Source organism: Eulemur rufifrons, chromosome 3 (assembly GCF_041146395.1).
Source record: "Eulemur rufifrons isolate Redbay chromosome 3, OSU_ERuf_1, whole genome shotgun sequence".
In the NCBI taxonomy this organism is placed as follows: domain Eukaryota; kingdom Metazoa; phylum Chordata; class Mammalia; order Primates; family Lemuridae; genus Eulemur; species Eulemur rufifrons.
Window position 1 is genome coordinate 43,383,567 of NC_090985.1, and position 27,216 is coordinate 43,410,782.

A 27,216-nucleotide genomic window follows, 5' to 3' on the forward strand; every position below is an offset into this window, starting at 1 on the left:
TCTCAAAAAAAGCAGCAGTCCCCAACCTTTTTGGTATCAGGGACCCAGGGATCAATTTCATGGAAGACAATTTTTCCATGGTGGGGGTGGGGGACTAGGGAGCAGAACTCAGGCAGTGATGCAAGCTACAGGGAGCTATAAATACAGATGAACCTTCCCTGGCAACTCACCTCTTGCTGTGCATTCCTAAGCTTCATGGAAGACAATTTTTCAAGGAATGGATGCGGGGGATGGGAGCCTCAGGCAGTGATATGTTGTGTGGCCCGGTTCCTAACAGGCCACTTACAGGTACCAGGCCATAGCCTGGGGGTTGGGGACTGCAGCTTTAAACGTTGTCTGAGTTTCTAGCCCTCAACATCTCTTTAATGAACAGATAACCTTCTAAACCTCCAGCAGAAAATAATGAGGGCAACATGGACCATGCTCAAATAATTCAGATGGTGGAACCCAGAGTGGCATTGGCTTCTATTCAATTGCTCAAGGAAACAAAGTGTGAAGCAAACGCAACACCCAAATCCAGTAATACTCAATTCTTTTATTAATTTACAAACGATTCATCAGGCTACAGTCCCATTACAACTGCTAGCGAAAAGCAATACCACTATTACCTTTATCAACAGACCACATCTATTGCCTATATAAGCATAAATATTCTCACACTCATTAAAAGAAAATCTTGGTAAGACACAGAGTTCACATTTCCTTTAGGTTTTTGCCTTTGGAGGAAAAACACTGAAAAGAAGAAATGGTAGTTAAAAAAGAAAGGGGCATGAGGTCACAGCTGTGGGTTTCAAAGTTAGCTTTTTTCCCCTTCTGGAAGGCACTGGGACTTGAGCCCAGAGCAAGGGCAGCAAGACTGACAGAAACACTGTAAGTGCAGTGGAGAAATAATTGCTCTTATCTCATGGAACAAAAATTTGTATATATTTAATACTAGACCCATGATTTTTCTTTTCTCAAGCACAAAGGAAGTGCTTTCTATACATATACTTAACTTCTAGTAATAATTATAAATGCTTGTATAAACTTGACTCAAAAGTTAACTTGTGTCAGTTCAAATCCTAATCTTTTCCAAAAGACAAATGTCAAGTGTAAAATCTGATTTCGAGCACATTCTTTACTTGGTGAAATCAAGCTTCCAGTGTGGAATTAGGCCCAGTACAACACTGGTGAATATATGAACTTCATCCTAACAGGGGATTGAGGAGGAAGACTGAGGAACATCTAATTCATTATTTTCTGTTCCACTGCAAGGTTAGGCTCTTACTGAAAGTATAAGGGTATTTTTGCTTTGCTATGTCATACTGTGCTTTGTTTGAGAGGGAATATTTTCTTTAAACCCAAAGAATTTCACTGCAATCATTCCTATAGAAGCTCATAGACAGGAGAGAAATTTTCATGTCATTCCATTGAAGCCTCACTATTACCAAGCATTTAGGAAATTCTATTTCATACTACTTATTAGACAGCAGACTAACTTTCTGCTGTCTCCCTTCCTTCCTTCCTCCCTTCCTTTCCTTTATTTCTTCTCAACTCAATTTGAAATCTTGCTGTTTTGACAAAAGACAGCCTATATAAAGAGTTATGTCAATAAAATGTTCTCATTAATTCTTAAAAAGCTGCTTTTTACCCAAGGATGCTGCAATGGACATCTTGTGTTCCTCACCATCCACACTCACATTCCCTCTGCCTTATTTGACAGCACCCTGGTTTTCTTCCAAGGAACAACACGCCTTCCCCACTGCATAAGGCCTTGGCTGAACTATCAATCAGCTATCCTTTCCTGGCTAAGGGGTGGGAAAACGACCCAAACCAGGTCAAGCTGACTTGTCCAAGAATCTGAACTTGACTCCAGCGATGGAAGGATGGAAAATCGCTCCAGTCATTCCAATGATATGCTCTAAAGAAAATGGTCATTAGTTCCTACAAACTGTATCCCAGGGGGTTCCCAGATTCCTACCCTTTTCAAAGCTTGATAATTTAACTTTTACTTTGATTATATGAGCTACAGCATTACCTACTAGTAATACATTTTTGCTTAAGTTGGCTGGAGAAAGTTTATTTTATTAACAACCAAAAAATCTCTAACTGGTAAAGACGAAGCAGTACAGATCACATTGAGAGTGTTTTCCTCTTTAAAACATAGTTTAGGGTGAGAAGTTGACATACAACCAATTACCTTTATATTTTTTTAAAGAACTTTAAACATCAGAGAAGTATCTGGCTGTTTTTCCAAGTGATTTAAAAAAAAAAAACAAACCAAGGAGGGAGGAAGGGATGGGTATATTCACACCTAATGGGTGCAGTACACACCATCTGGGGGATGGACACGCTTGAAGCTCTGACTTTAGCGGGGCAAAGGCAATATATGTAACCTAAACATTTGTACTCCTGTAACATGCTGAAATTTAAAAAATTAAAAATTAAAAAATAAAAAAGCAAACCAAAAAAACCCTTCAAAAAGCTTTTTATCTCATTTTTCCATTAAATGCATAGCCCAAATGTTTTATAAACAGGAGCAATTAAATTTTGGGAGACATATACTGTGGCACATGCTAGAGGGTTCTTTTTATTGTGTTCAGAACGTAATATGTTATAATTTCATGGTCCACTATAAAGATGCTAAAAACAGCAGTAAGGAAAATATTCTCAACTTCCAAATATGTTTGACTACTATTAGCAAAACATATGTGTAAATGTGTTAACACAGAGGTCTTTATAAAGTTAAATCTGGCCTCCATGCAAAGTCTTCAATTTTACATGCCTTGAGGTTTTTAAATGACAGGTACTTTACCTGCAGTGGTTCCTCCTTACAGCCATCCGAAACAAACACTGCTAGAACCGAGCACATATTTACTGTGAAATTCCAAGAAAGTATTGATGCCATCATTCTGTCACTGCCGTACGCATGCTTTTCCTACAACCAACACATTGCTTTTTCTGTATTCCAGTTCATTCAACTTTTCTTGAAAAGAAGATGCTAAAATAATCCAGGTGTAAACAATTACTTGAGCCAATGTGTGTCAACAGTTTTTGGAGAAGGAAAGTTTTTCATAAAATATTACGTGGAGAGACTAAATGGTAAAGCACATTTTATTGATGAGCAATTTAAGGAGGGGGGATTTATTTCCTTTATGCCTTTTAATATTAACTGTATTAGTTCCCTATTGCTGCTGTGACAAATTGCACAACTTTCGTGGCTTCAACCAAGACATTGCTTATCTTACAGTTTGGAGGGTCAGAAGTTTGAGATAGGTCTCACTGCATTAAAATCAACGCATTGGAAGGGTTGCATTCCTTTTTGGAGGCTCTAAGAGAGAACCCATTTTCCTGCCTTTTTTTAGCTTCTAGAAGCTTTCCACATTCCCTGACTTGTGGCCCCTTCCATCTTCAAAGCCAGCAGTGGCCAGTCATCTCTCTCATGTGGAATCACTGACAATGGCCCCTCTGCCTCCCTCTTCCATATTTAAAGGCCTTTGCCATTACACTGGGCCCACCCAAATAATCCAGGGTAATCTTCCTATTTTAAGGTCAACTGATTATCAACCTTAATTCAATCTGACGTCTGAATTCCCCCTTGCCAAATAATATATTCACAGGTCCTAACGGCTAGGATGTAAACATCTTTGCAGGCACATTATTCCGACAATCTCATTTGACTTTTGTTTCCACTTTGTTCATAAATATGACTCTAAAGATGTCTATGTGGCTTTGCAAATTAGTGTCAAAATTGGCCAAGCCACAGGAACTCACTACTAAATTCGCTTTAAAAGCAGAAAAATCGGCCGGGCGCGGTGGCTCACGCCTGTAATCCTAGCACTCTGGGAGGCCGAGGCGGGTGGATTGCTCAAGGTCAGGAGTTCGAGACCAGCCTGAGCGAGACCCCGTCTCTACTAAAAATAGAAAGACATTATATGGACACCTAAAAATCTATATAGAAAAAATTAGCCGGGCATAGTGGCACATGCCTGTAGTCCCAGCTACTCGGGAGGCTGAGGCAGTAGGATCGCTTAAGCCCAGGAGTTTGAGGTTGCTGTGAGCTAAGCTGACGCCACGGCACTCACTCTAGCCTGGGCAACAAAGTGAGACTCTGTCTCAACAAAAAAAAATAAATAAAAAATAAATAAAAAAAAAAAAAAATAAAAGCAGAAAAATCCATCCAATAAGCAATTCATATTCTTTATTCCTTGCTCAAAATCAATCATGTAAATAAGCAATGTCATGGTAGAAATAAGATGAGGTTTCTCAAAAGTCTCACGTATTTTCCTAATCACCAAAGCCACTGACATCTAAAGCCTTTTCTTACTGGGATTTCCTCCAGCATGTACTCACCCTCTTCCTTCTTGAAACTTTCTCCAGCCTTCACTTCTAGGCCACTATGTTCTCCTGACTCTCCTTGTAATTGATTTTTTTTTTTTCGACACTTTCAATCAGTCATTTTTCTTCTACTAAACTCTCTTAACTGTTGATGTTCTGCAGACTTCATCCTCACTCTTTTTTTTTAGCAAGACAGGGTCTCACTCTGTCATCACCTAGGCTGAAATGCATAGGCTCAGTCATAGGTCCCTGCTGCCCTGAATGCTTGGGTTCAAGTGATCCTCCTGCCTCAGCCTCCCCCTGAGTAGCTGGAACTACAGGCATGCACCACCACACCTGGTTAATTTTTTTTAGAGACAGGGTCTCGCTATGTTGCCCAGGGCTGGTCTCAAATTCCTGGCTATAAGCAATCCTCCTGCCTTGGCCTCCCAGAGTGCTGAGATTATCGGCATAAACCACCAAACTAGGCCCATCCTCATTTCTTTCCATTAAGATACCTTTTCTAATTCTACCTGGAAGGCTTCAAAAGTCCCTATAAACTAATTCCCAAGTAAAATACAATTCAAATGTAATCTTCTGTCCTGATCTTTCTCCCCTAAACTCCAGACCACCAACTGCCTACCAGACACCTCCAGCTGTATGTCCCACGAACACCTTAAACTTCATGTATCTGTCTTAGATTGAACTCATTATTTTCCACTTCAAATACTTGCTTCATAGGTTAATCTCTTCAACAAATGTCTACTATGACTGAAGTGTTGTTCTGGACTGGAGATACAGACACTATAGGGAGAACCACTACCTTTAGTGAGATAGGGTAAACAGACAATTAAGATGCAAAGATATAGAAGCAGTAATAGCACAGGGGTTGAAGGTAAAGGCCCCATTCACTTGGGTCTCTAGCACGAAGCTTCAGAGTTGTCTGTAATGTTTTCCTCTCTTCCATCTGTTTCTACGTTTAATCGGCAAACACATTCTATCTCTTCTACCTCCTAAATGATTCTTGGATTCCTTCATTCTCTTCTCTCTAGTCATATTGCCTACTTCAGACCTTCAACACCTATTTCATGGACAATTTAATATCTTTTAACTATCTCTCATACCTAACTTATTCTTATCCTTCAAGACCCCATGGGTCACAAATATGAGTATCATCAATATCACTGTTAGAGTGTTTTTCTAAAAAACAGAGCTGTTTAAAATCTTCCACAATCAGCTTCAATCTCTCTTTCCACCTTTGTCTTTTGCCACAATCTCCATGTAACCTATACTATGATCTGTCTGTTTATACTTCTGTCTCCCCTGTGGACAGTAAGCTACTTGAAGGAAAAAAAATAGTCTTATTCAGCTTGGAATCTTGAACTTGATGCAGAGAATTTGCCCCATAAGTGTTTATTTGAAACAGAATTTGGCTAACAATGTACATCTGGTAGACAACATCCTTGAAAGTATCCCAGAAAAGCTGTATATGATCAGTTATTCCATGAACTACCATTTCTGAATTACACTATACTGAGATGGCCTATGAAGGGCTTAGTGACTGGCCTACCCTTTGCTTCTAAGGACCTGTATCTTGTATCCTGAAGTTTAGCAGGTGGGTTATCTAGGATTCCCGTTATCACTTCTCCAATTGTCACAGCTAAAAGCATTCTTTCATCAATGTAAATAAGATAGCAGAATTTGTCTACCAAACTTCCCACTGTGTGTCCAATGAAGTAGTTGGAAATACAGTCATTAACCTCATGTGTATAACAGCTATTTGAGCATGCAAAGAGACAAGTTCCATTCCTTTCCAAACAGCTGTGCCTCACTTTAAGGAAGCAGGTTGTGGGGGTTCATGCATTTATCTTTTCCACAACAATCAATGCCAAACATTAGACATTAACATTCCTAAAACCGTTTTATCACATTTACACTTTCTTACTCAGCTGATGAGTGACATTTCATCACCAACACTTCAGTCTCTGCAGTTACCATATTTGTCTAGCAATGTCACTTTGTGCACTTGTCTGTACTTACTTCAGGGGTTGACACATTTTTTTCTGCAAAGGGCCAGATAATATCTTCAGCTTTATAGGGTATACAGTCTCTGTCATGACTATTTAACTCTGCCATTGTAACACGAAACCAGCCACAGATAACACATAAGCAAATGAGCATGGCTGTCTTCCCATAAAACTTTATTTACAAAGACAGGCAGTAGGCCAGATTGGGCCCACAGATGGTAGTTTGTCAACCCCAGACTTATTTTATAAAAAAGAGTGGAAATCAAACATAAAAGTACAGATCCCAGTAATATAAAAAGTATATCTCCCAAATAAAAAGTTTAATTAAAATAAAGCTAGCAATCACTAGAAATGCTTAAAATGGCTTATCAGCAGCCTCTGTCAGACCTTTAATAACCTTTAGGCTATATGCTCAGTATTTAAGATAAGGAGAAAAATTAAACCAGGTACGAAGTACTAGAAATATCTTGTAGACACTGTATGTCAGAAACAAGGTATGATTAGGATACACACACACACACACATTAATAGAACTCTATTAATAAAGTGCTATAATTACTAGAGATTTATTAATAGGACTGAGTTTGTAACATGCAAATTTGACTTTCACTGATTAAACTTGCGTAGCCTTTTCAGAAGCACTTTAAGAATGAGCTATTTAACCAATTGCCACAAAATTACTATGCTCAGTCACTGGTGAGGTCGTAACCCTCATCAAAGTTATGGTACATTGCTACAGTGCAAACAGTTGCTAAAACTCAGCAAAAGCCAACACATTACTCTGCCTAGAAACACAGTTGAGCCAATGAAGCACTATTAGGATAAATAAAATAAAAACAATAATCAGAACCAAAATGTCTAGACTCCCAGATCCTCCTGATTCTCTTAAAGTTTTTGATTACCTTGACACTGGACGATGGTGCAGAAATACGCAACCGCCAAAAGAGCTGGAAGCAGCCAGTACCGCATCTTGCACTGAAAAATCTTCATTTTATTTTCTGCCTTTTACATGGGGGGTAGCAGCTGCCTAGAAACAGAGAATACAGGGAAATTTTTGAGAAGGGTGAACATAAAGTGCAAGTAGTCACCTAGGACAGGCAATAAACCAACATGGATTAGTATTGTCAGGAAGTAATTCATTCCGGAGCATCGTGTATTTCACTCTAAAATACAAACTGATAAAAGAAAGGGTTTTTATAAGACGCTGTAAAAGAATGATTTTTTAGAGAGTGATTTGAAATATTTGGGAGAAACTTCAGGATGTAGTTTGTGACTCTTCTGTAAGAACATAAACTGAAGAATGAATTTCCCAAATGGATAAATTCCATAAATTTACCTGAAATGAGCATAAAAACCAATCACAATGTCCTTGCCATAATGTGCTTCTCCCTTATTTATTACATAAAGGTAATAACTCCTCCTGTTGCCTTTTATTGACTGGAAAAGACAAATATATAAGACCTTTCTACTACTGATCAAAGAGAATTTGAAAAACCACTTCGTGCTAATAGTATTAAATCACTAAGTATACGGATTTCCTTCATTGGGTTGAAAAATCCCTAATCTTTCAATCTTTTCTCATAGCTCTTCGTTTTTCTAATATGTGTGGATCTAAAACTCTTCTAGGCCGGGCACGGTGGCTCACGCCTGTAATCCTAGCACTCTGGGAGGCCGAGGTGGGCGGATCGTTTGAGCTCAGGAGTTCGAGACCAACCTGAGCAAGAGCGAGACTCCATCTCTACTAAAAATAGAAAGAAATTATATGGACAGCTAAAAATATATATAGAAAAAATTAGCCGGGCATGGTGGTGCATGCCTGTAGTCCCAGCTACTCGGGAGGCTGAGGCAGGAGGATCCCTTGAGCTCAGGAGTTTGAGGTTGCTGTGAGCTAGGCTGACGCCACGGCACTCACTCTAGCCTGGGCAACAGAGTGAGACTCTGTCTCAAAAATAAATAAATAAATAAATAAATAAAACTCTTCTAAATTTTTCTTTTTCATTAGGAGATCAATGAGAAAAGAGCTACGAGAAAAAGAGAAATGGAAAAGAAAACAAGGGAAGAATGAACAAAAAGAGAGGAAAGGAAGAAAAAAAGAAGGGGAGAGGGAGGAAAGAAGGGAGGGAGGGAGGAAGAAAGGGAAAGGAAAAAGGGGTGAATATTTGGTATTAATTTAAAAGGCCAGTCTACAAATCATAGACTACAACTGCATTGCAGGTCATTACAGAGGAAAAATTCTAAAGTCCTTTCCTTCAGTGACTGAGACAGTATCTCAAAAGTTTTCTCTTACACAGGTGTATGTTTTTATTTATATATTCATTCACTCATTCACTCATTCATTCATTTATTCCCCAGTGTTGTCCCACACAGGATCTGAAGCAACTTAATAAATAAATATATGTATAAGGTAGGGTTTCCAGATTTAACGTATAAAATACAGGATTCCAGTTAATTTCAGTTTTAGGTAAACAGCAAATAATTTTTTAGTATAAGTATGTTCCACGCAATAGTTGAGACATACTTAATACCAAAAAAAATTTATTGTTTATCTGAAATTAAAATTTAACAGTGTCCTGTATTTTGTCTGGTAACCCTAGTATAAGGAGAAATTTGGTGAGAAAATAATAAAGTAATGAATAAAATTAGCACAGAGAAAATGCATTTTGTCCTGTACAGTTAGTAAAGGTAACCATGAATTTGGCCCCCAATTGTTTTTAATTTTAATTTTTCTATTTTTAATTATCACGGGTACATAATAGTTGTATATATTTATAGGGTACATGTGATGTTTTGATACAGGCATACAATGTGAATTAATTAAATCAGGGTAATTGGGGTATCCAATTTTTCATGGCAATTATTGTTTTTTTAAACACTAATGTAATTCTAATAATTTTGGCTTTCAGTCCAACCCATTTTCAAATAGAGATGGCAATGTCATATCACTACTTTAAAAAAGATTTCAGTAACTTAAACTTAATAATGACACTACATTTAGCAACTGGTTTCTTTCCTTCCATCTCTCTTTCTTTCCTTCCTTCCTTCCTTCCTTCCTTCCTTCCTTCCTTCCTTCCTTTCTTTCTTTCTTTCTTCACAGAGTCTCACTCTGTCCCCCGAGCAGAGTGCAGTGGCGTCATCGGAGGTCACTGCAACCTCACACTCCAGGGCTCAAGTGGTCCTGCCTCAGCCTTCCCAGTAGCTGTGATTACGGGCTGTGCCATAATGCCCAGCTAATTTTTCTATTTTTAGTGGAGATGGGGTCTCATTCTTGCTCAGGCTGGTCTCAAAATCCTGACCTCAAGCAATCCTCCCACCTCGGCCTCCCAGAGTGCTAGGATTACAGGGGTGAGCCACCACGCCTGGCCTGGTTTCTTATGTTCTTAAACAACAACAGAGACAGCTCAAGCTTCCTTCTCTCCAATTCCTAAGAAACTAATCAGATGCAAACACTCTTCGTTATATGCTAATCATTTATGAAAATGTTTTCAGCTTTAAAATGCCTGTAATTTTCTCTATTAAGATATATTTCTACAGTGGCAAAAAGAAAAACAAATCAATTGAAGTTACCTAACTGCAAACTAAAAATGAATGTGACTGATTACAGGACTGGTAAGAGTTGGATATTAATTTTTCTTGAGGAATAAGTGTAAGAGTACTATTTTAGGTGTCATTTATTTCCAGATGAAAGATATGGCTTTTTTAAGAATTATTATTACAATGATATTTTAAGCCATGTTAAATTTACCTAGTATTTTCGTACTATAACTACTTCAAGAGCTTTGATAGTGGAATATCCAGATAAAATCCCCACTGCGATGGGGTTTATACCTAGTGGAGTGTAAGCCATCTCTTAGTTTACAAAGCTTGGGGCAAAACTCTGCCTTTGAATGTTTTAAAAAAATACTCTGTTGATTATTTACTCCCAAGTATTTTTAAAATTGCTGTCATGCTGCTTCCCCTAGTCCTAGATGCTGTTCTTTTGAGATACGCTGCACTGGTCCATTCTTTGACACACCATATGTCATCTAGTAAGGGACACGTCAACCAGGCTTTAGAATGGAGCCAGGCCTAGAAAATAACTTCCAAACAATCCTCTTTCCATCCTTTCAGTCTGGAGAGTGTGATTGAAAAAAAATTGCATTGAGTGGGATGTTGGGTTCTGTAAGAGTCCTACTACTATCCAATTCTGTGAATGGAACGGGTGGGGAAGATTAGTACAGCCTTGCTGTAGCAGCTACAGTGCTAAAGCTTCTGATGACCTCCTATGATGAGCTACCTAATGTTAGAGTTTGGCCTCTGCATCCTTGGGGGCACCATGGACCTGCCTTGCTGGTGGTAGCCACACAGGGCCATTCGACTCAGCTGAACATCACTGAGTGAGGAAGTGTCAGGATGACTGTGCATCTGAGTTGGGGCTAAGCTCAGGATTTCTTGCTTTCCTTTGTGAAACCATAGTGTCCGTCCTGCTTCCCTGGCTTCCTCCAACTCCATGAGGGCCATTCATGCTCCTTCATGATTTAGTCCAGGGCCTTGTAGCTGAGCATTTTCTCATGTAGAGAACTGGGGATGGTAGGAGATGACTTCCTGTTGGAAACACTTTTGTTTCATGAGGGCATTGAGGCCTCCATTCTCATGCAATAGTTGGAAAATGGGCATCAGCTCCTGGAATTCTAAACATGATCTCCCTTGTGTTTGACTCCACCAGAGTGATAGGCTCTGATGCTGATGTTGGGGTCATTAGCTCATCTAAAGTGCTGCTGGGGGAGGTAACTGCTTCCTGAACACTTCCCATAATGAATTCCTTGGTGAACCTGCAAGAGAACAGCTCAGTGAAGAGAGAGTTGACCAGGACCACTTTAGCTGCATCCTCTTGGGCCTCAGCTCTACTTAAGCAGCACCGAATGTTGCCAAAACACACAAAGGAAGGTCCAGACAATGATCTCAACTTGTAGACCAGGGTGCCTTCACTTGGGAATGCATTCCTTTGCTGCTGCTTGCTTTCCCAAATTCCTGTAACATTGACACCACATTCAATTCTTTGAAGACTAGAATCTCGTTCCTATGAAGCAAGACTTAGCCAATGATGTGTCTCAGGGATTCCAAGGTTCTGTCCATCTTGGTTCTGCCTGTGTGAGCCTCCTGCACAGAGTGTTCTGATGCCTGAATTCTTGCAGTCCTGGACCAAATTTGTGCAGCTCATTGATGCACTGGATTACCAAAGAATCCCTTTCACTGTTTGCCAATCAGACATTTCCCAGAAAATAAAGACTGCTCAGGGGGCCCTCATCCCAGGCTCACTTATCTTCATTGTATTGGCATATCGTTTTTGTATAATGTCAAATTTGTATAGCTAATTTTTAAATCTATATTAATAGTCAAAGTTGGCTTATAGTTTTCTTTTCTTAAAATGTTTTGATGTCAGGATTATTCTAGCATCATAAAATAAACTAGAAAGCTTTCTATATTTTCATTGTTTTGTAATAGTTCAAGTAGCATAAGACTGATCTGTTCTTTGAAGACCTGTGAATACTTTCAGTGAGAAAATCAAATTGTCCTGTTTCCCTTTCTGACACTAATTCCTGCACAACTTTTTCATTTTTTTATCTTGTTTACAGATCTACTTACGTGTTTTATTTTTTTGGCTCTAGTTTGAATATTTTTCCATAAAGTTATTCTTTTTATCTGTATTTTCAAATTTGTTAACACAGAGTTGTATAATCTCTCAACTTAAAATGTTTCTTTTCTGGTTGTAGCTCTATTGTCAGTATTAAGTGAGTGTGTTTCTGACTTCTCTCTTCTCTCCTGAATAAACTATAGATTTGTTGGGTTTGCAGGTTTTTAAGATTTTTATTAAAATATCAGTATTATCTTTGTTTTCCAATCTGTTTCTGCATTTATCATTAATAATTGTTTCTTTTGCTTTTACGCTTTCCTTTTAAAATTTTTTATTGTTGTTTTTGTGTGCTTTTGTTGAATCCATAATTAAGATAATATCATTCCTTATTTGAAGTCATTAATTTGCCACTGAATATGCTTTGGCTGCATCATATAAACTTTAATTTATTTTTTAACCTGAGAGTTATTTCAGTAAACATACAAAGCATAATTCTATCTATGAACTTTCAAAGCAATATGACTCTTGCCTTAAAACTCTGATATTTGTATTTTATTCCAGAATAATATGGTACATCGAGAGGAATAAGTGAATTGTATTTCCTTCAAGCAATCATTCATAAAAAATTATTTTAGCAACTATTGTTTTAAATATCCAATGATAGTCTAGTGTGCAACTCTTTTATGTTGCCAATTAAGGAGAGATCCATATGCTTTTTTTTTGAGACCAAGTCTCACTCTGTTGCCCAGGCTAGAGTGCTGTGACATCAGTGTAGCTCACAGCAACCTCAAACTCCTGGGCTCAAGCAATCCTTCTGCCTCAGCCTCTCAAGTAGCTGGGACTACAGGCATGTGCCACCATGCCTAGCTAATTTTTTTTCTATATATTTTGGTTGTCCAGCTAATTTCTTTCTGTTTTTAGTAGAGATGGGGTCTTGCTCTTACTCAGGCTGGTCTCAAACACCTGAGCTCAAATGATCCTCCCACCTCAATCCATATGCTTTGATAATCATATATGTAGTCAACTTATGATCCTGTAATAAAAGTTTTTAAATGTACTCATTTGTGCTTAAGAGCTCAAAAAACATCTTCCCCTACCAGCCTACTATAGATCCAAAAGGCTAATGAATAAAGAATATTTTCTTGAATTAAGACGTTCACGTATTGGAAGCTCCTTAAAATTCCTAATGAAATAGGCAATACATTAAATGTCTATTCTAAAAGAGTAGGCAATATATTAAGTAACTAGCATCTAGTTACTTAATATATAAAATAATTATTAAATTATTAAATTAATAAAACAACCATAAGGAAAATAACCCAGTACAATAGCAGCAACAAACTTAATGCATTGTGAAAAATCTTATAAAAATGTATGACTTGTTTGGAGGACTTTAAATGGCAAATAACTAGTATCTAGTTACTTAATATAGTAACTAGTATCTAGCATTTTACCCCATATTTGTTTATTACAGATTAGCAAACTACCCATTTGTCAGAACACAGAGGAAACAGAGCAAATAGTGAGTTTTGGTGAAATAGAAGTGGAAAAGCCCCAGAGCATACATAAAACCCTAATCCTACAGAAGCAACTAAAATAAGATTAGTGGATTATCCAAGGGGGTATAAGCAACCATTGTGTAAACAGAAGGCATGAATACAGGGGATTCAAAAAGATATGGCAGCAGGCTTCAGCCCTATCAAATCAATACATGAGTAAATCTGCCAGTTGCACAGATAACAACAGAAAAATACAGCAGCAGAATCATTCTCTCAACTGAAATGCAATATTCTTTCTAAGATTTCCGTCCCCAAACATTATAACCATAGGTCTCAACCAACACAAAGCCAGGGGAAGAAAAGTAAGAAAACAAGCCACATTTGTCTTTTTTGGCAAAAATATCTCCTTTTTTATCTTACATCAGATATCGCATGGTACCATTGTAACGTAGGAGAAAAAGTTCCTCTTACGAGCCACAAATAGCCTTTCTCTGTTCTCATCCAAGCACTGCAGTTCCTGTGTCCAGTTGTTTTGAAGCAATAATTAACATGTAACATTGGAAATTAATCTGCATTTCATGTACGTTAAATAAATAAATCAATAGTATTGATCTTGGCAATTATTTTTGGAAACTGAGTACTATTTACATGGAAAAAATTGTAGCCATAGCCTATCTTTAAATTCTTCTTTTTTGTCGTTGCTTGTTTTAAATTAGGATGAACAATACCACATTGGGAGAAGAGGAATTTCAGTTTTCCCAAGCTTTTCTGCCAAGTCCCCAAACTTTATGATAGCAAAGTTGGGGCAAGAAAAAAAAATCTCAATCCTAATAAAGTGCCATGAGATATTTTAACATTTACCAAAATGTCAAAGCCTAATTTGTTGAAACTTTGCCCAAAAGTCTGTACCAAATAACTCTGCCTTGATTTTTTTTTTTTTTCCTTTTTGTTTAAAAATGTCATGTTAGAAATGGCTACTCGGCTCTAAATTCAGAAGTTATAAACCAAATTTGGGGAAAGTTGACAATCAAGTGTTCTCAAAACACTGTCATAATTTTACCATGAGTAACTTAAAACTAGGCCATTAGTGCTAATTTGCCCTTCCTCTCATATGTTTGCCTTATTTAATCTCATTTGTACAGTTTAATTTAATAAGAAGCAAAGGCCCTGAGTGCAAGCATTAGACATGTTTGCAGGCACCCACGAAACTCCCAGCCTGACACACAGCCAATTTTATCAAAATCCCTTAAAAATATTTATTCTAAAGCTTTTGCAAACCCCTCTTTCTCTTTCTGTATCTCTCCTTGCCAAGACTTATACAAATTATACATACATGTATACATACATACATGTATGTATACATGTATACATACATATCTCTCTCTCCAAACTTTGGATAATATTCCATTCAATCATTGCTGACTTCCAAAAAATAAACCAGAAATAGAATTCTTGTAGCCATCTGGTATACCATATATCCAGCAGCTCCAGGCCCTGAGAGAGACTGTAATTTACAGCACCAGAATTTTCATTCCAATAGTCACTTATTGAGAGTCCTACTATGCAACCAAAGCACTGTATTTGTGCTTTGAAATACACAAATATTTTATGCTATGTTCCTCTCAGTGAACTCACTTACAATTAATTGAAAAGAAAGATTAACTGAAAAGTGAGCCCTTGGTGAGCTCACTTACAATTTAATTGAAAAGGAAGATCACAAGCAATCATATGTCAAAACTAAGTAAGATAAGTATGCAATAGAAGGGAAAGTTAGCTGAAGGTGGTGGTAGGAATAGAAAACTGGGAGTTAGGGAGCCAGGTGCCAGGATAATTTGCTGTAGATGCCTGACTAACTGGTTTAATCACTCTCTGACTCTTTCCTTGTCAATGAAATGAGCAAGATAATGCCCATCTTGTAAAATGATTGCCATGATATGGTTAATATAATTAGAATACAGATAACACTCAAAAAGTTCTAATTAGTGGCACGTTAGCAACGCCTTGAAAGAACACAAAAGAGAAGGGGGTCAATGGATTGCTAGTTGGGCAGATGCTAAAGAAGGAAAAAAAAATCAAGAAGTCTTTATCTCCTCAATCATATTAAGGTTGCAGCATCGGTCCCCAACCTTTTTGGCACCAGGCACCAGTTTCATGGAAGACAATTTTTCCATGGATGGGGGTGAGGGGGCAGTGGGGGGGGGGATGCTTTCGGGATGATTCAAGTACATATTTATTGTGCACTTTATTTCTATTGTTATTATATTGTAAACATAATGAAATAATTACACAGCCATAACACAGAATCTAATGCCACTGCTGATCTGACAGGTGGAGCTCAGGCTGCCATGCAAGCGATGGGCAGCAACTGTAAATACAAAGGAAGCTTCGCTTGCCTACCGCTCACCTCCTGCTGTGTGGCCTGGTTTTTAACAAGCCAGGGACCAGTACTGGTCTTCGGCCTGGGGGTTGGGCAACGTAGGGTTGTGGGGCTAACTGGACAAAAAGGTTCACGTAAAAACTGCCCCCCGCCCAGCCCCCCGCCCCCCCCCAGCGCTGTAGAAGGCCAGGGTGGGAGGTTCTCTTGAGCCAGGAATGTGAGACCAGTCTAGGCAACATAGCTAGTCCCGCTCCTCCCTCTATTTCTCCAAAGAAAAAAATCAGCCAGGCATGGGGGCCTGCGCCTGTAGTCCTAGCTACTCAGGCGGCTGAGGCAGGAGGTTTGCTTGAGCCCAGCAATTGGAAGTTGAAGTGAGCTGTGATCATGCCAATACACTCCAGCCTGGGCGACAGAACAAGACCCTGCCACCAAAAAAAAAAAAAAAAGTTTAGGCAAAAACTGAATATCAATTTTTATCTTTCTCCAGATGATAGCTCTATACAGGCTTGAAATAATCAACCATATGAAGATATGGGAGACCTGACATAAGAGTAATTCACGGGCTTAGAGAAAGACTAAGGAGCTATAGTTGACAAGTTCATGCAATGAAGGTTTGAAAGAAATAGTGATATTTAAGCACGTTTTAAGCCTAGGAAAAATAAGAATCAGAGGCACATAACAGATGTCTTCATGCATTTGAAGGACTTTGATGTAGAAGATAAAACAATATTATTTTGTGGAGCTTCTGAAAACAGAACTTGAATCAGTGGGCTGATCTAAATCTAATGGGGTGTGAATTTGGATACAAAAAAATTCTCTAACAATTAGAACAGTTTTTTCTTTTACTAGTTCTGGGGCAGAAGCTAGCTATGTTTTACCGGTAAGAGATGTTATCAAAGGGATTTCTGAATTTGGAGACAAGAGAAATGGATAAAATAACCCTTAGGATGCCTTTCCCAACTCTACATTTTTAATATGCTAATGTCCACTTTATAGAAGGAGAATTTTACATTCAATTAATGATGTAGAATACACAATTGGTAGATTAAAAACAAACAAACAACAAAATAAGCCCATGATATAACCCCAGTGTATTGACATTGGTGGCATTCCTTATTTCTTCTCTCTACTGAAAACCACCCTCCTCACTCCAGAATCATAAAAATTGTTCTCAGAAGTAGCTAATGAAGTCCACTTAAAAATAAGCCCTGGAGGAAGTTAGTAATTATTACTCTTATCTGTTAGTATCATGATACAGTAGGAAAAAACTCTAAATTAGGAATAAAGAAGACCTACTTTTATTACTATTTGCTTGATGGTTAGCTTTTTCCTCCCTGAGGGAACGTCCCACTATATTTGGCATAGTGAGCAGAAATCAAGGGGAAAGTTGTAGTCTTAATAGCATCAAGTGTCACAGAGCAGAGTTTAGGGATGCTAGAGAAACTGGAAATTGAGAAGGGAAATGTCAGAATCGTGGGGGAGAGACAAAATCTGCATAAAACTTCCCTCAAGAATAACACAGGGATGTTAACAATTACTATTTCCACTCAACACTCTACTAATGGTCCTAGCCAATGTAATAAGGCAAGAAAAAGAAATAAAAGGCAGAACAGATGGGAAGAAAGAAGTAAACCGTCTTTATTCACAATCAACATGATTGTTTACAAAGAAAATCCTAATGAATCTAGAAAAAAATAAAAAGCTACTTGACCTAATAAGTAAATTTCAGAAGGCTGAAGGATACAAATCAGTAGGCACAAATCAATCATGTACTTTTATAATAGCAGAAAACAAATGGAAACATTTTTTTTAAATTCCACTTATAATAACATCAAAAACACAAAATACTTAGAAATTAATATGACACGCAAGGTCTGTAAACTCTTCATTGTGCAAAAATGAAGCTAGATGCATTGCTGAGAGAAATTAAAGAAAGCCTAAATAAATAGCATAGTGTACCATGTTCATGAGTTTAAAAATTTAGTTCTGTTAGGATGTCCTCAACTTAATCTATAGATTTGAAGCAATCTTAATAAAAATCTAAACAAGTCACTTTTTGTAGAAATTAACAAATTGATTCTACAAATTGCATAGAAATGCAAAGGACTTAGAACAGCCAAAACAAAGCCGGATGACTGACACTTGCTAATAACAAGCCTTACTATAGAGCTAGTGTAATGACAATAGAGAGCCATTGGCATAAGCATAGATGGAATGAAATAATGAGCCCATAAATAAACCCCAACATATTGGGTCAACTGATTTTCAAAAAAGTGCCAAGACAATTCTATGGGGTAAGAAAAGAACTTTTGACAAATGGATAAGAGAAAACTAGATAAATATGTGAAAAATAGGTTAGAATCTTACCCCAATCTTGGAGTAGGTAAATGTTCTTAAAAAGCATACAAAAAGTACTGAGTGTGGAAAGGAAAAGTGATCATTTGAAATTATTCAAAATTAAAACTTTCTGCTTACCAAAAGATACCAATAAAGAAATGAAATGATAAGCCACAGAAAAATATTTGTAATATATATCCTGGAAAAAGTAAATCCAGAAATAGTAAAATATCTAGTCATTCTTAAGATTCTCTGAAGGTTTTCATAAAAATCTTAGGGACTAATCTAGATTTCTAGAAGAGCTGTTGATAGAATTAAAATCTCTGGCCTATCTAGGACAAAGGGCCACCTCCTCTTGAGACTGTAAGGTCCTTGATAGAAGAACATAGACCTTAAATAAGGTCTTGGCCAGGCGCGGTGGCTCACGCCTGTAATCCTAGCACACTGGGAGGCCGAGGTGGGCGGATCGTTTGAGCTCAGGAGTTCGAGACCAGCCTGAGCAAGAGCGAGACCCCATCTCTACTAAAAATAGAAAGAAATTATATGGACAGCTAAAAATATATACAGAAAAAATTAGCCGGGCATGGTGGTGCATGCCTGTAGTCCCAGCTACTCGGGAGGCTGAGACAGGAGGATCGCTTGAGCTCAGGAGTTTGAGGTTGCTGTGAGCTAGGCTGACGCCACGGCACTCACTCTAGCCTGGGCAACAGAGTGAGACTTTGTCTCAAAAAAAAAATAAATAAATAAGGTCTTTACAACATTTTCACTAGCTCCAGACCTGACTTATACCATATACTCAAGAAATATTCATTTAATGAATGAATACTGGATGATGCTTATTTCATATGCATACCTAATTTTACCTAGATTTAATTTCTTCTTTCTTTACACAAGTTAAATTATTATAAAGTGTATTTATAAAGCAGCCATCTTTTGCTTTATTTTAAGGGTTAATTGTAATTTTATAAGTAATATGTGAATACATTTTACCCTTCAGAAAATTAGAATCCTACAGCTAAAGCTAAAGTCCCTTTTTTCTCTTTGATGCTTAGTAATTTGAGATGTATCTTTTCAAACTTTAAAAAATACTTCATATATATTTACACAGGTATATTGCTTTGTGTATTTGTTTTTACATAAATCATATCATCTTGTACTTACTGTTAGGTACCTTGATTTTTCTCACTCAACAATACAATTTTTAGATAGACCCATACTGATACATAATGATTTAATTCATTACTTTTATCTGCCACAGTATTTTGTCTTATGAATATACCCAATCTTATTTAGTTATTCCTGTACTTATAGATGTTTTTGGTCATTTCTATTCCCCCCCCCCATTTTAAACAATGCCACAAGGCACTCCGTTGTACATGGAAAAATGTTCTTTAAGACAGTTTACTAAAAATGGAACTGCTGGTCATAGGGTGTACTTATTTCTTTTAAAGAGTATTAATGTATACTGCCAAATTGGTCTACAAAGAGGTTATACCAGTTTATATACAACCAAAAGTGTATGTGAGTGCCTGTATTTCCATACCATTACCAGCTATGAGATTAGCAGAATTTTTCATGAATGGAAAACTGTAGTTCAATGTACAACATCTTAGCTAAAAGTATGATTGCATATCTTTTCATATACTTAAGATGTCTTTTTTTCTGTGAACTCTCCAGCGTACCTTGATCTTTTTTCTATTAGAACTGTTTGTCTTTTATATGAGAAATTTTTTCATTTAATATGTGGCTCCTTTTCCATCATATGTATTAAAAATATTTTGTTCAATATCAATTTTTGTTCTTTTTTTCTTCTATGTTTTATGATATCTATAGAAGTCTCTTTCTTCAAAATTATAATATCTTTTTCTCACAGGTTAGAAATTCTACTTTTTATTTTCTATTGACTTATCTATTCATATATGAATACTAAATAATTGAAATATCAAAACTTTATATGTTTTAATGTCTTATTTTAAATTTTCCTCCAGGCTATTCTTTTTTAGTTACCAAAATCACCTCAAAATTGAGATTATGTTAAATTTGTAGGTCAATTTAAGCAAACTGACTTTTTCTTATAATAGTCCATTTTTCCATCCAAGAAGAATATATTTCTTTTTGTTTATTCATCTTCACTTCCTCATGAGCATTTTACAGATTTCTTCACATAAATTTGACATGCTAAGTTTATTTCTAGATGTTTTATGTATTGCTTATTTTTATATAAATTTTTATTTAATCATTCTTAAAAACAAGTTGTTTCCTAAATATAGAAAAGTAATTTTATTTTTATATTAATTTTGTAACCTAATACTTTACTAAAGGTTCTTATAATTTCTAATAGTTTAACATTTTTTCAAAGTCTTAAAGTTTATAATAATTGATTTCCTTAATTTTTCTGTAGATGATAGCTTTCCTCCTACACTCCAAATTTTATGCTTCTCATTTCTTTTTCCTATCTTATTGCCTTGGCTACTATCACCAGAATACTGATACTGGACATCCTATCTTGTTCTTGTTTTCAATAGGAAGGTTTCATTAGCGTGACTTTGGTCTTGATGATAGATGGCTAGATAGACAGACTGGTAGACAGAAGACAAACAAATATATACCAATATAAATGTATCATGTTATGTAAATAGCCATCTATATAGATTTTATTGAGTTATTAATCTGACAAGTAAGATGTTAAAATATCGTAGTAGCTATGGAGAAGATCACCTGATTTTTTTCCCTTTAACCTCTTAATATGATGATTTATATTAATCCATTTTCTAATACTAAACTTGCATGTGAAATATGAGCCCAACTTCATTATTGTGGATTCTTTTTGATGTGTTACTGGGTTCTATTTGCTAATATGTCATTCATATTAATAAGTACATTGATATTAGTGAGATTAGTCTGTAGCTTTCTTTTTCTATTATGCTGTGTCATGTTTTGATATCAGTATTATTTTTCTGATTTTACAAAAATAACTTTGAAGTTTTCCTTCTTCTCGTACACTATACTATGGAACAGTTATAATGGCATTGGTATTATTAATTTTTTTACATTTTTGTTAGCATTCAGTTGTAAAACCGTGGGGATTTGATACTTTTGGAGAGCTTACTTTTTAACAACTTTTAAAACATTTTTGTGTGCCTAATGTTTTATTTATAATTTCTATATAATCTAGGATTAGTTTAGTAATTTTTATTGTGTTTAAAAATAATCCATTTCATCCACATACAATTATTTTAATTACTATTCAATTCTTTTAATTTCTTCTAATTTTGTGATTGTTTTCCATTCTCACTTTCTATCTTGCATTTTTGGGCTCTTCCTGCCTTGCTTTTTTAAATACAAAATGCTGTTTAAGAGAAAAACAAAGAGGAAGGGAAAGTAGTAATAAAGAAAGGGGAAATAAAAGGGAAAATGATAAGGAGGATGAGGAAGCAGAGGAAAAAAATTAAAAAATAAGGGACAAAAGAGAAAAGAAAACAGTATAAAAGTAGAAAGGATCCAAGATCACCTCCCTGGCCAGATGTGGGCCAATGTTGCCCAGATTGTTGCTACTCAAAACAGCTGGTCTGTGAACTGTTTGTTAATGGTCTGCAATGAGATAAAGGAGCTTATGCCAAAATGTGAGTCGATGTATTGTCTTGGTTCCTTCATCAGAAAATTTTGCTATGAAAAAATATCTCAGCTGAACTAACAATGTGCTTAATTACATATTTGATTTACATCCTTGTACAATTTTATCTCATCGGGTCAGGTAACAGTTTGTGGATGGGCACCAACCAGCAACAGCACTGAACTAGATCCTTCACCAAAAAGGCCTCCAAAGGATTGCTCATCCCATCCCATCCCATCAAAACTCTCTAGCTAACTTCATGGCCCCAGGTGCCATTTTTACCTTAATCAAAATCCTTACCCATAATCAAAAAAGTTCAACACACATAATAAATAATTAATATTGATTGATTTAATAATCAATACACAGCCCCAGTGTGTGTACAGCTCACAGTTCATGCACAGAACAATTTGCACTCGGCCTAGAATAAATAATGCTTGAAATTAGTAGACACTCTACTCCCAAGTTGTGGGTCCCAGTGCAAAGCAGTGTCATCCAGAGAACAGGGCACCATTTTCTGCTCCCAATGCCATGGGTCTGCCCAGAGGAGCTACCTTTTTCTAATCTACAGAAAGGTCCTATTAGGTTAGAAGCAGCCCTGTGAATTACTCAAATACAAGGGATTTTACTGCAAATTAGCTTCAGAAATACAGCTGCTCCAACAGTCTTGAACCAGATGGTGTAATTTCTATGTGATAGAAAGCAGAACCATCCCAAAAGTATGGCAAATTGGAATGACAGCTCCTTGACACAGGAATGTTCCATCACCTGACTTTTTTATTTATCTCTCTTTATTTTTTCAAGGTCTAACATAGCTCCTCTGTCAAAGAAATGGGAGATTGTAACTAAAATATATTTCTATAATCAGTATAAAGGGTAGCTACACGTCTCAGCTTAGACGTCCTTTTCTTCAGGAAGTCTGTGGTCAGATGCTCTTCCTCTGTTTCCTCCAGTAGTAATCTTTATTTTCCATTCTGTAGCACTTAACACTGTACTGTAGTTGGCTACTTGCATTTCCACTTACCAAAGCATATTATTCACTACCATACTGTGAATGCTTAGCACAGTGCCAGTACATGGAAGGAGGCAGGGCTGGGAAGTGGAGGAGGAACAGAAGCAAAAAACCTGCAGCAGAGCATCGTTTTTAAACATCAATTCAGTGTGCTCCTCTTTGCAAAAGCAGAGACACAAAGCCATCCAGGAACAGATCTTTATCCAATAAAGAGTCCCTCGACTACCTCTAGATATAGACACATCCTAAGACATTCTGATGGACTGAGCAAAACCCAGCCTCCCTCTGGACAAATTTTTGTAAACAACCCAAGTAATTTCTAGGAGAAAAGAGACAAAACACTGCTCCCTAAAATTCAAAGTTAGGGACACTGGCGAAGGTAACTCTAACAAAGTCCCATTGGCAGAAAAGTGTCACAAGACCACTGATTAAAAAAATATCTTGAGGAAATGCGGAGTCTAGGCTCTAAACCTCAACTTAAAGAACTCTCAGAACGTCTCACAGACTCTATGTTCTCAGCCCCCTCAAAAAATGGAGCAGAGAAAGAGAGGAAAAGGGGAAAAGTGGGGAAGAAATTTTAAAAAGTAGAAGGAAGGGGAAAAAAGGAAACAGAAAAAAAGAGAAACCATTTTGTCTGCCAGGTTCTGTACTGAATCATCTTAGACCTTAAACACCCCTATGGGGTGGCTGTTGTTAACCCTATTTTCTAAATGAGAAAACTGAAACTCAGACAGGGTAAGGAACAAGGGCACAAAGGTGCGAGCTTAGATTTCACCCATGTCGGTCTGCGTCCCATAGATCCTCCTTTCAGCTACTAAATTGTATGACCCCAATTTATATTATCCAGTCCCAGTCACACACCCCACCTCCTCCCCTCATCAGAGAAGCTGGTCGAGAAAGTGTTCAGTGGGATCTGGGTTCAAATTCCATATAGACTTTTCTTAATCATGTATCTGTCAATCACTTGCTAGCTTTGTGACCCCAGACAAGGTACTTTTTTTCTTTGAAGGTCAGTGATTGCTAAAGAAGAAATAACAATTACTTCCCCAAGTAATTGGGAGACTTAAGTGTGTTTCTGAAAGAGAAAAAGGCAGATACCCAATAAGTACTCAAAAATATGCCAACATTTCCAACACACACACACAAACACACCTGTCAGTGGAACAGGGTCTGGTTTGGTCTACACTCAAGGCTTAGTGTATATAAAAGAGTAACTGGATCTCTGCCACTTTTTATTTAGTTATAGAAGTCGAGTAGAATGATTGTTTTGCTAACATCCAGCACTGTCTGGGGACAACTCTGCCATAAAGAAAGTTTATTTTTGTCGCTTTCCTTTAAACTTTCTCCCCACACACACACACACACACACTCCACTGCCAGTTCCCTAGGGGATCATCTAGTGTCTCCTTTACCAGTGACTTTGTTCTCAACAAACTGTCATCATCCCAGATAATTTGTTAGCTCAGTGGTGCTCAAACAGCACAATCATAGCCTGTAGCAATTCAGGAAGACCCTTTTCCTTTAAAGGAATCTCGGGTTACAATGGACAGGCCAGAAAAACAGCAGTCATTTGGCTGAGTTTGGATAAAAGTGACTACAAGTGTGGCTTTAGAGTCACATCACTGCAGAGGCGGTCAACTGAAAACAGGCAAAAGATCTTTGTGTTTTACTAGACACTAGGAAATGTTTAAGATCAAAAGGGAGTGCACCCCAACGGGTCTTTTTAGTGGGCTGGGGGTTTTCTCTAGTGCCCCTGGAATCAGACCAATTTGTTCAGCCTATTCTTAAGGCCAGCTCTGGCTGATTCTGAAAACCAAGACATGTATAGAGGGCTCCAAAAGTTCTCTGAAATCCTGAGCTGGACTGTTTGCAGCAGGATAAGGGCCAAAAGGCTCCTCCCATCAATCGTGAAGCCTGGGACCCGTCCAAAACTTCTCCAGGAATCCTGATGGGTTCCAAGGAATCCTGCCCAGGGAATTACTAAGAGGCCTCACCAGTGGGGCTCCTGTCCTTTCAAAGGGACCCACAGGAGGTCAGGGCTGCAGTGGAGGTTCAGGTCTCTCCTGGTTCAGGGTTTCCCAGGGAGGAGGGGATGCCCAGTGCTTACTGAGAGAATAATAAAGGTATCTTGTACATCATGGATGAACCTTGAAAATATTTTGCTAGGTAAAAGAAGCAGCCACAAAGGACCACATACTGTATACTTCCACTTATATGAAATGTCCAGAATAGGCAAAACCATAGAGACAGGATGGCAGGTTAGGAGAAATGGGGAGTAACTGCTCATGGGTAAGGGGTTTCTTTCTGTGGTGCTAAAAATGTTATAAAATTATGATGATGGTTGCACAACTCTGTGAATATACTAAAAACCATTGAAGTGTACATTTTAAATGGGTGAATTATACAATATGTGAAATTATATCTCAATAAAGCTGTTTAAAAAATGAACAAAACTATCGTGAAGTTTATCTTACAATAACCAAACCATTGGGTTCAGGTTCATAGGAAATCCATCCAAATGCCATTCATCCATTCATTCATTCACTCATTCTAAATTTACCAGTGAGTTCCCTGTGTGCAACTGGACCACCTTGTCAGAAACAGAACACCAGTTCTCCTCACTGCAGCCAGCTTAAAGCCTGCTTGCTGGGTTTCAACAGGACCTCTTTATTACACACTGCAAGTAAAACGCAACTTCCCTGGCCCCGAGGAGCTGAGGGACCCCGGGGCCTTTAACAGGGGAATTTCAGGAAATCTCCTTTTCGTTTATGCTCTCCACAGAGCCGCCAAAGCCTTACTCCCGTCTTTCTCTTTTTCCTGCCCCAACTCTCCAAAACTTCCAGAAGAAATGGGGCTGTCGTTAGCAGCTCCAGAAGCAATTTTCCGGGGAAATTGTTCACAGGTCCCTGTGAGAGCTGCACACAAGCTTTAGACACTTTCCATAAGGGCAGGTTCAAAACCGCCCGCCTAAGCAGACTAACCCTGAGCTCAGGCGCCACAGGGCAAGCTTTCCACAGAGGACCCAAGAACCCGGTACCAAGATCGGAGCACCTGGGGTCCTGAGCTTGCAGGCGGCCTCCAGGCTCTGGCCTGGGACTGGAGACCACCTACTGGCCACACGCTGCAACCTCTTTGCTGGGGCCCTAACCCTGTCTCGCCTGTGCGCACTGCGCGCCAAAGCCCAGCTCCCCCCTGCTTTTCCGCCGGTCACTGAGAACTAGGAGGCTTGAAAGAGCGAGGAGGGGCCAGAGGGATAAAAGGGGGCAAGTAAGGGGTGGAAAGCTAGGGCGGAGAGCATCCTCCAACAGTGCAGCCTGGTGGTGCATCTCAAAGCCGCAGTCTCCTGGTTTCAGGCACCAAAGCAAAAAAAGCATCCCGGTTTCCTGGCTCAGAGACGCGGAGGAGCGCCCACTGCCACCATCCTCCATCAACGCGCTCTGCCTAGGTGCTCTCCTTTGCGGCTAGCACCTGGTCCTCAGCTACCCAGATCTGTGGCAGTACCAAGGGGTGGCTGGATGAGTTTTGTCCCCCATGATCTTCATCATCTGCTTTCTCAATCTACCCCAAATACAAAGTAACTAAAAACAGCGTGCTTTCTATGCATACCCTTCAAGACAAATCCATAAACCTCTTTCCCACCAGATTATGGCCTTTAATAAGCCCTTTCTATATGGAAACTTTGGAGCCGCGACTGTCCCGCAGCCAAACGCAGCTTCTTCCAGCGGCGCGCTCACAGCACCCAAGCACCGGGAAAAGCTCCTGGGAGCAACACGGGTATTTCCAGTGTCCCTGCACTCCCAAAACTCAGCGCCTCCAATCTCCCTGCCCAGGGAGACCTGCTGCAGAGGCATCCAGGTGCACCCGTCCTATGCCTTCCCAAAGGTCCCCCAGGCCATCCTGAGCGCGCACGTGTAGAGAAGGTCCATGGGATTGCATTGCGTCTGCAGGTGGCTCGCTTCTCCAAGTACAGACTTCGCAGCCAAGCCTAAGAAGAGCAGACAAAGAGGAACTGACCTGCGCAGGGCAAGGTTCCAGCCCAGGTTAGGGACCTCTTGGCGCCTAGGGAAGACCCAAGCTCCTGCCGCGAGTTGGTTCTCCGCAGCGCACCGCCCGTGCGCGCTTCCCTCCAGTACCCTTTTTGAATTAGCCTCTTTCCCTCTCCCCCTACTCCGCCCCCTCCCTCTCCCTCACGCTCTCCCTCGCGCTCTCCCGCTCCTCCTTCCACTCCCAGCGCCCGGAGCCGCCTCCGCCTCTCCAGCGATTCCCTCCTGCTGGGCGCCCAGAATCAGATAAGAGGAAAGGAAGGCCCGCCGGCGGCCAATTATAGAGCGGAAAGTGGCCGAGGGGGCGGAAGGTGGGGAGGTGGAAGGCAGGCCTAAGTCCCTAACGCTCCCCATTTTCTCTCCTCCCCCTCTCCCCATCTCCGCCCCACCAGAGATGTGGA

General features: G+C 38.7%; 1 protein-coding gene across 1 annotated transcript in view; it reads right to left on the reverse strand.

Moving 5' to 3' along the window:
- The window catches only part of COL14A1 (collagen type XIV alpha 1 chain), a 202,529-nt gene extending 175,562 nt beyond the window's left edge, over positions 1-26,967 (reverse strand). The window contains exons 1-2 of the mRNA XM_069465431.1: positions 26,787-26,967; positions 7,226-7,350 (exon numbers count right to left, since the gene is read on the reverse strand). Coding sequence (XP_069321532.1) covers positions 7,226-7,313 — 88 coding nt within the window. The 5' untranslated portion in view covers positions 7,314-7,350; positions 26,787-26,967. The remainder of the gene's footprint in view (positions 1-7,225; positions 7,351-26,786) is intronic.
- Between the last annotated feature and the right edge of the window lie 249 nt (positions 26,968-27,216).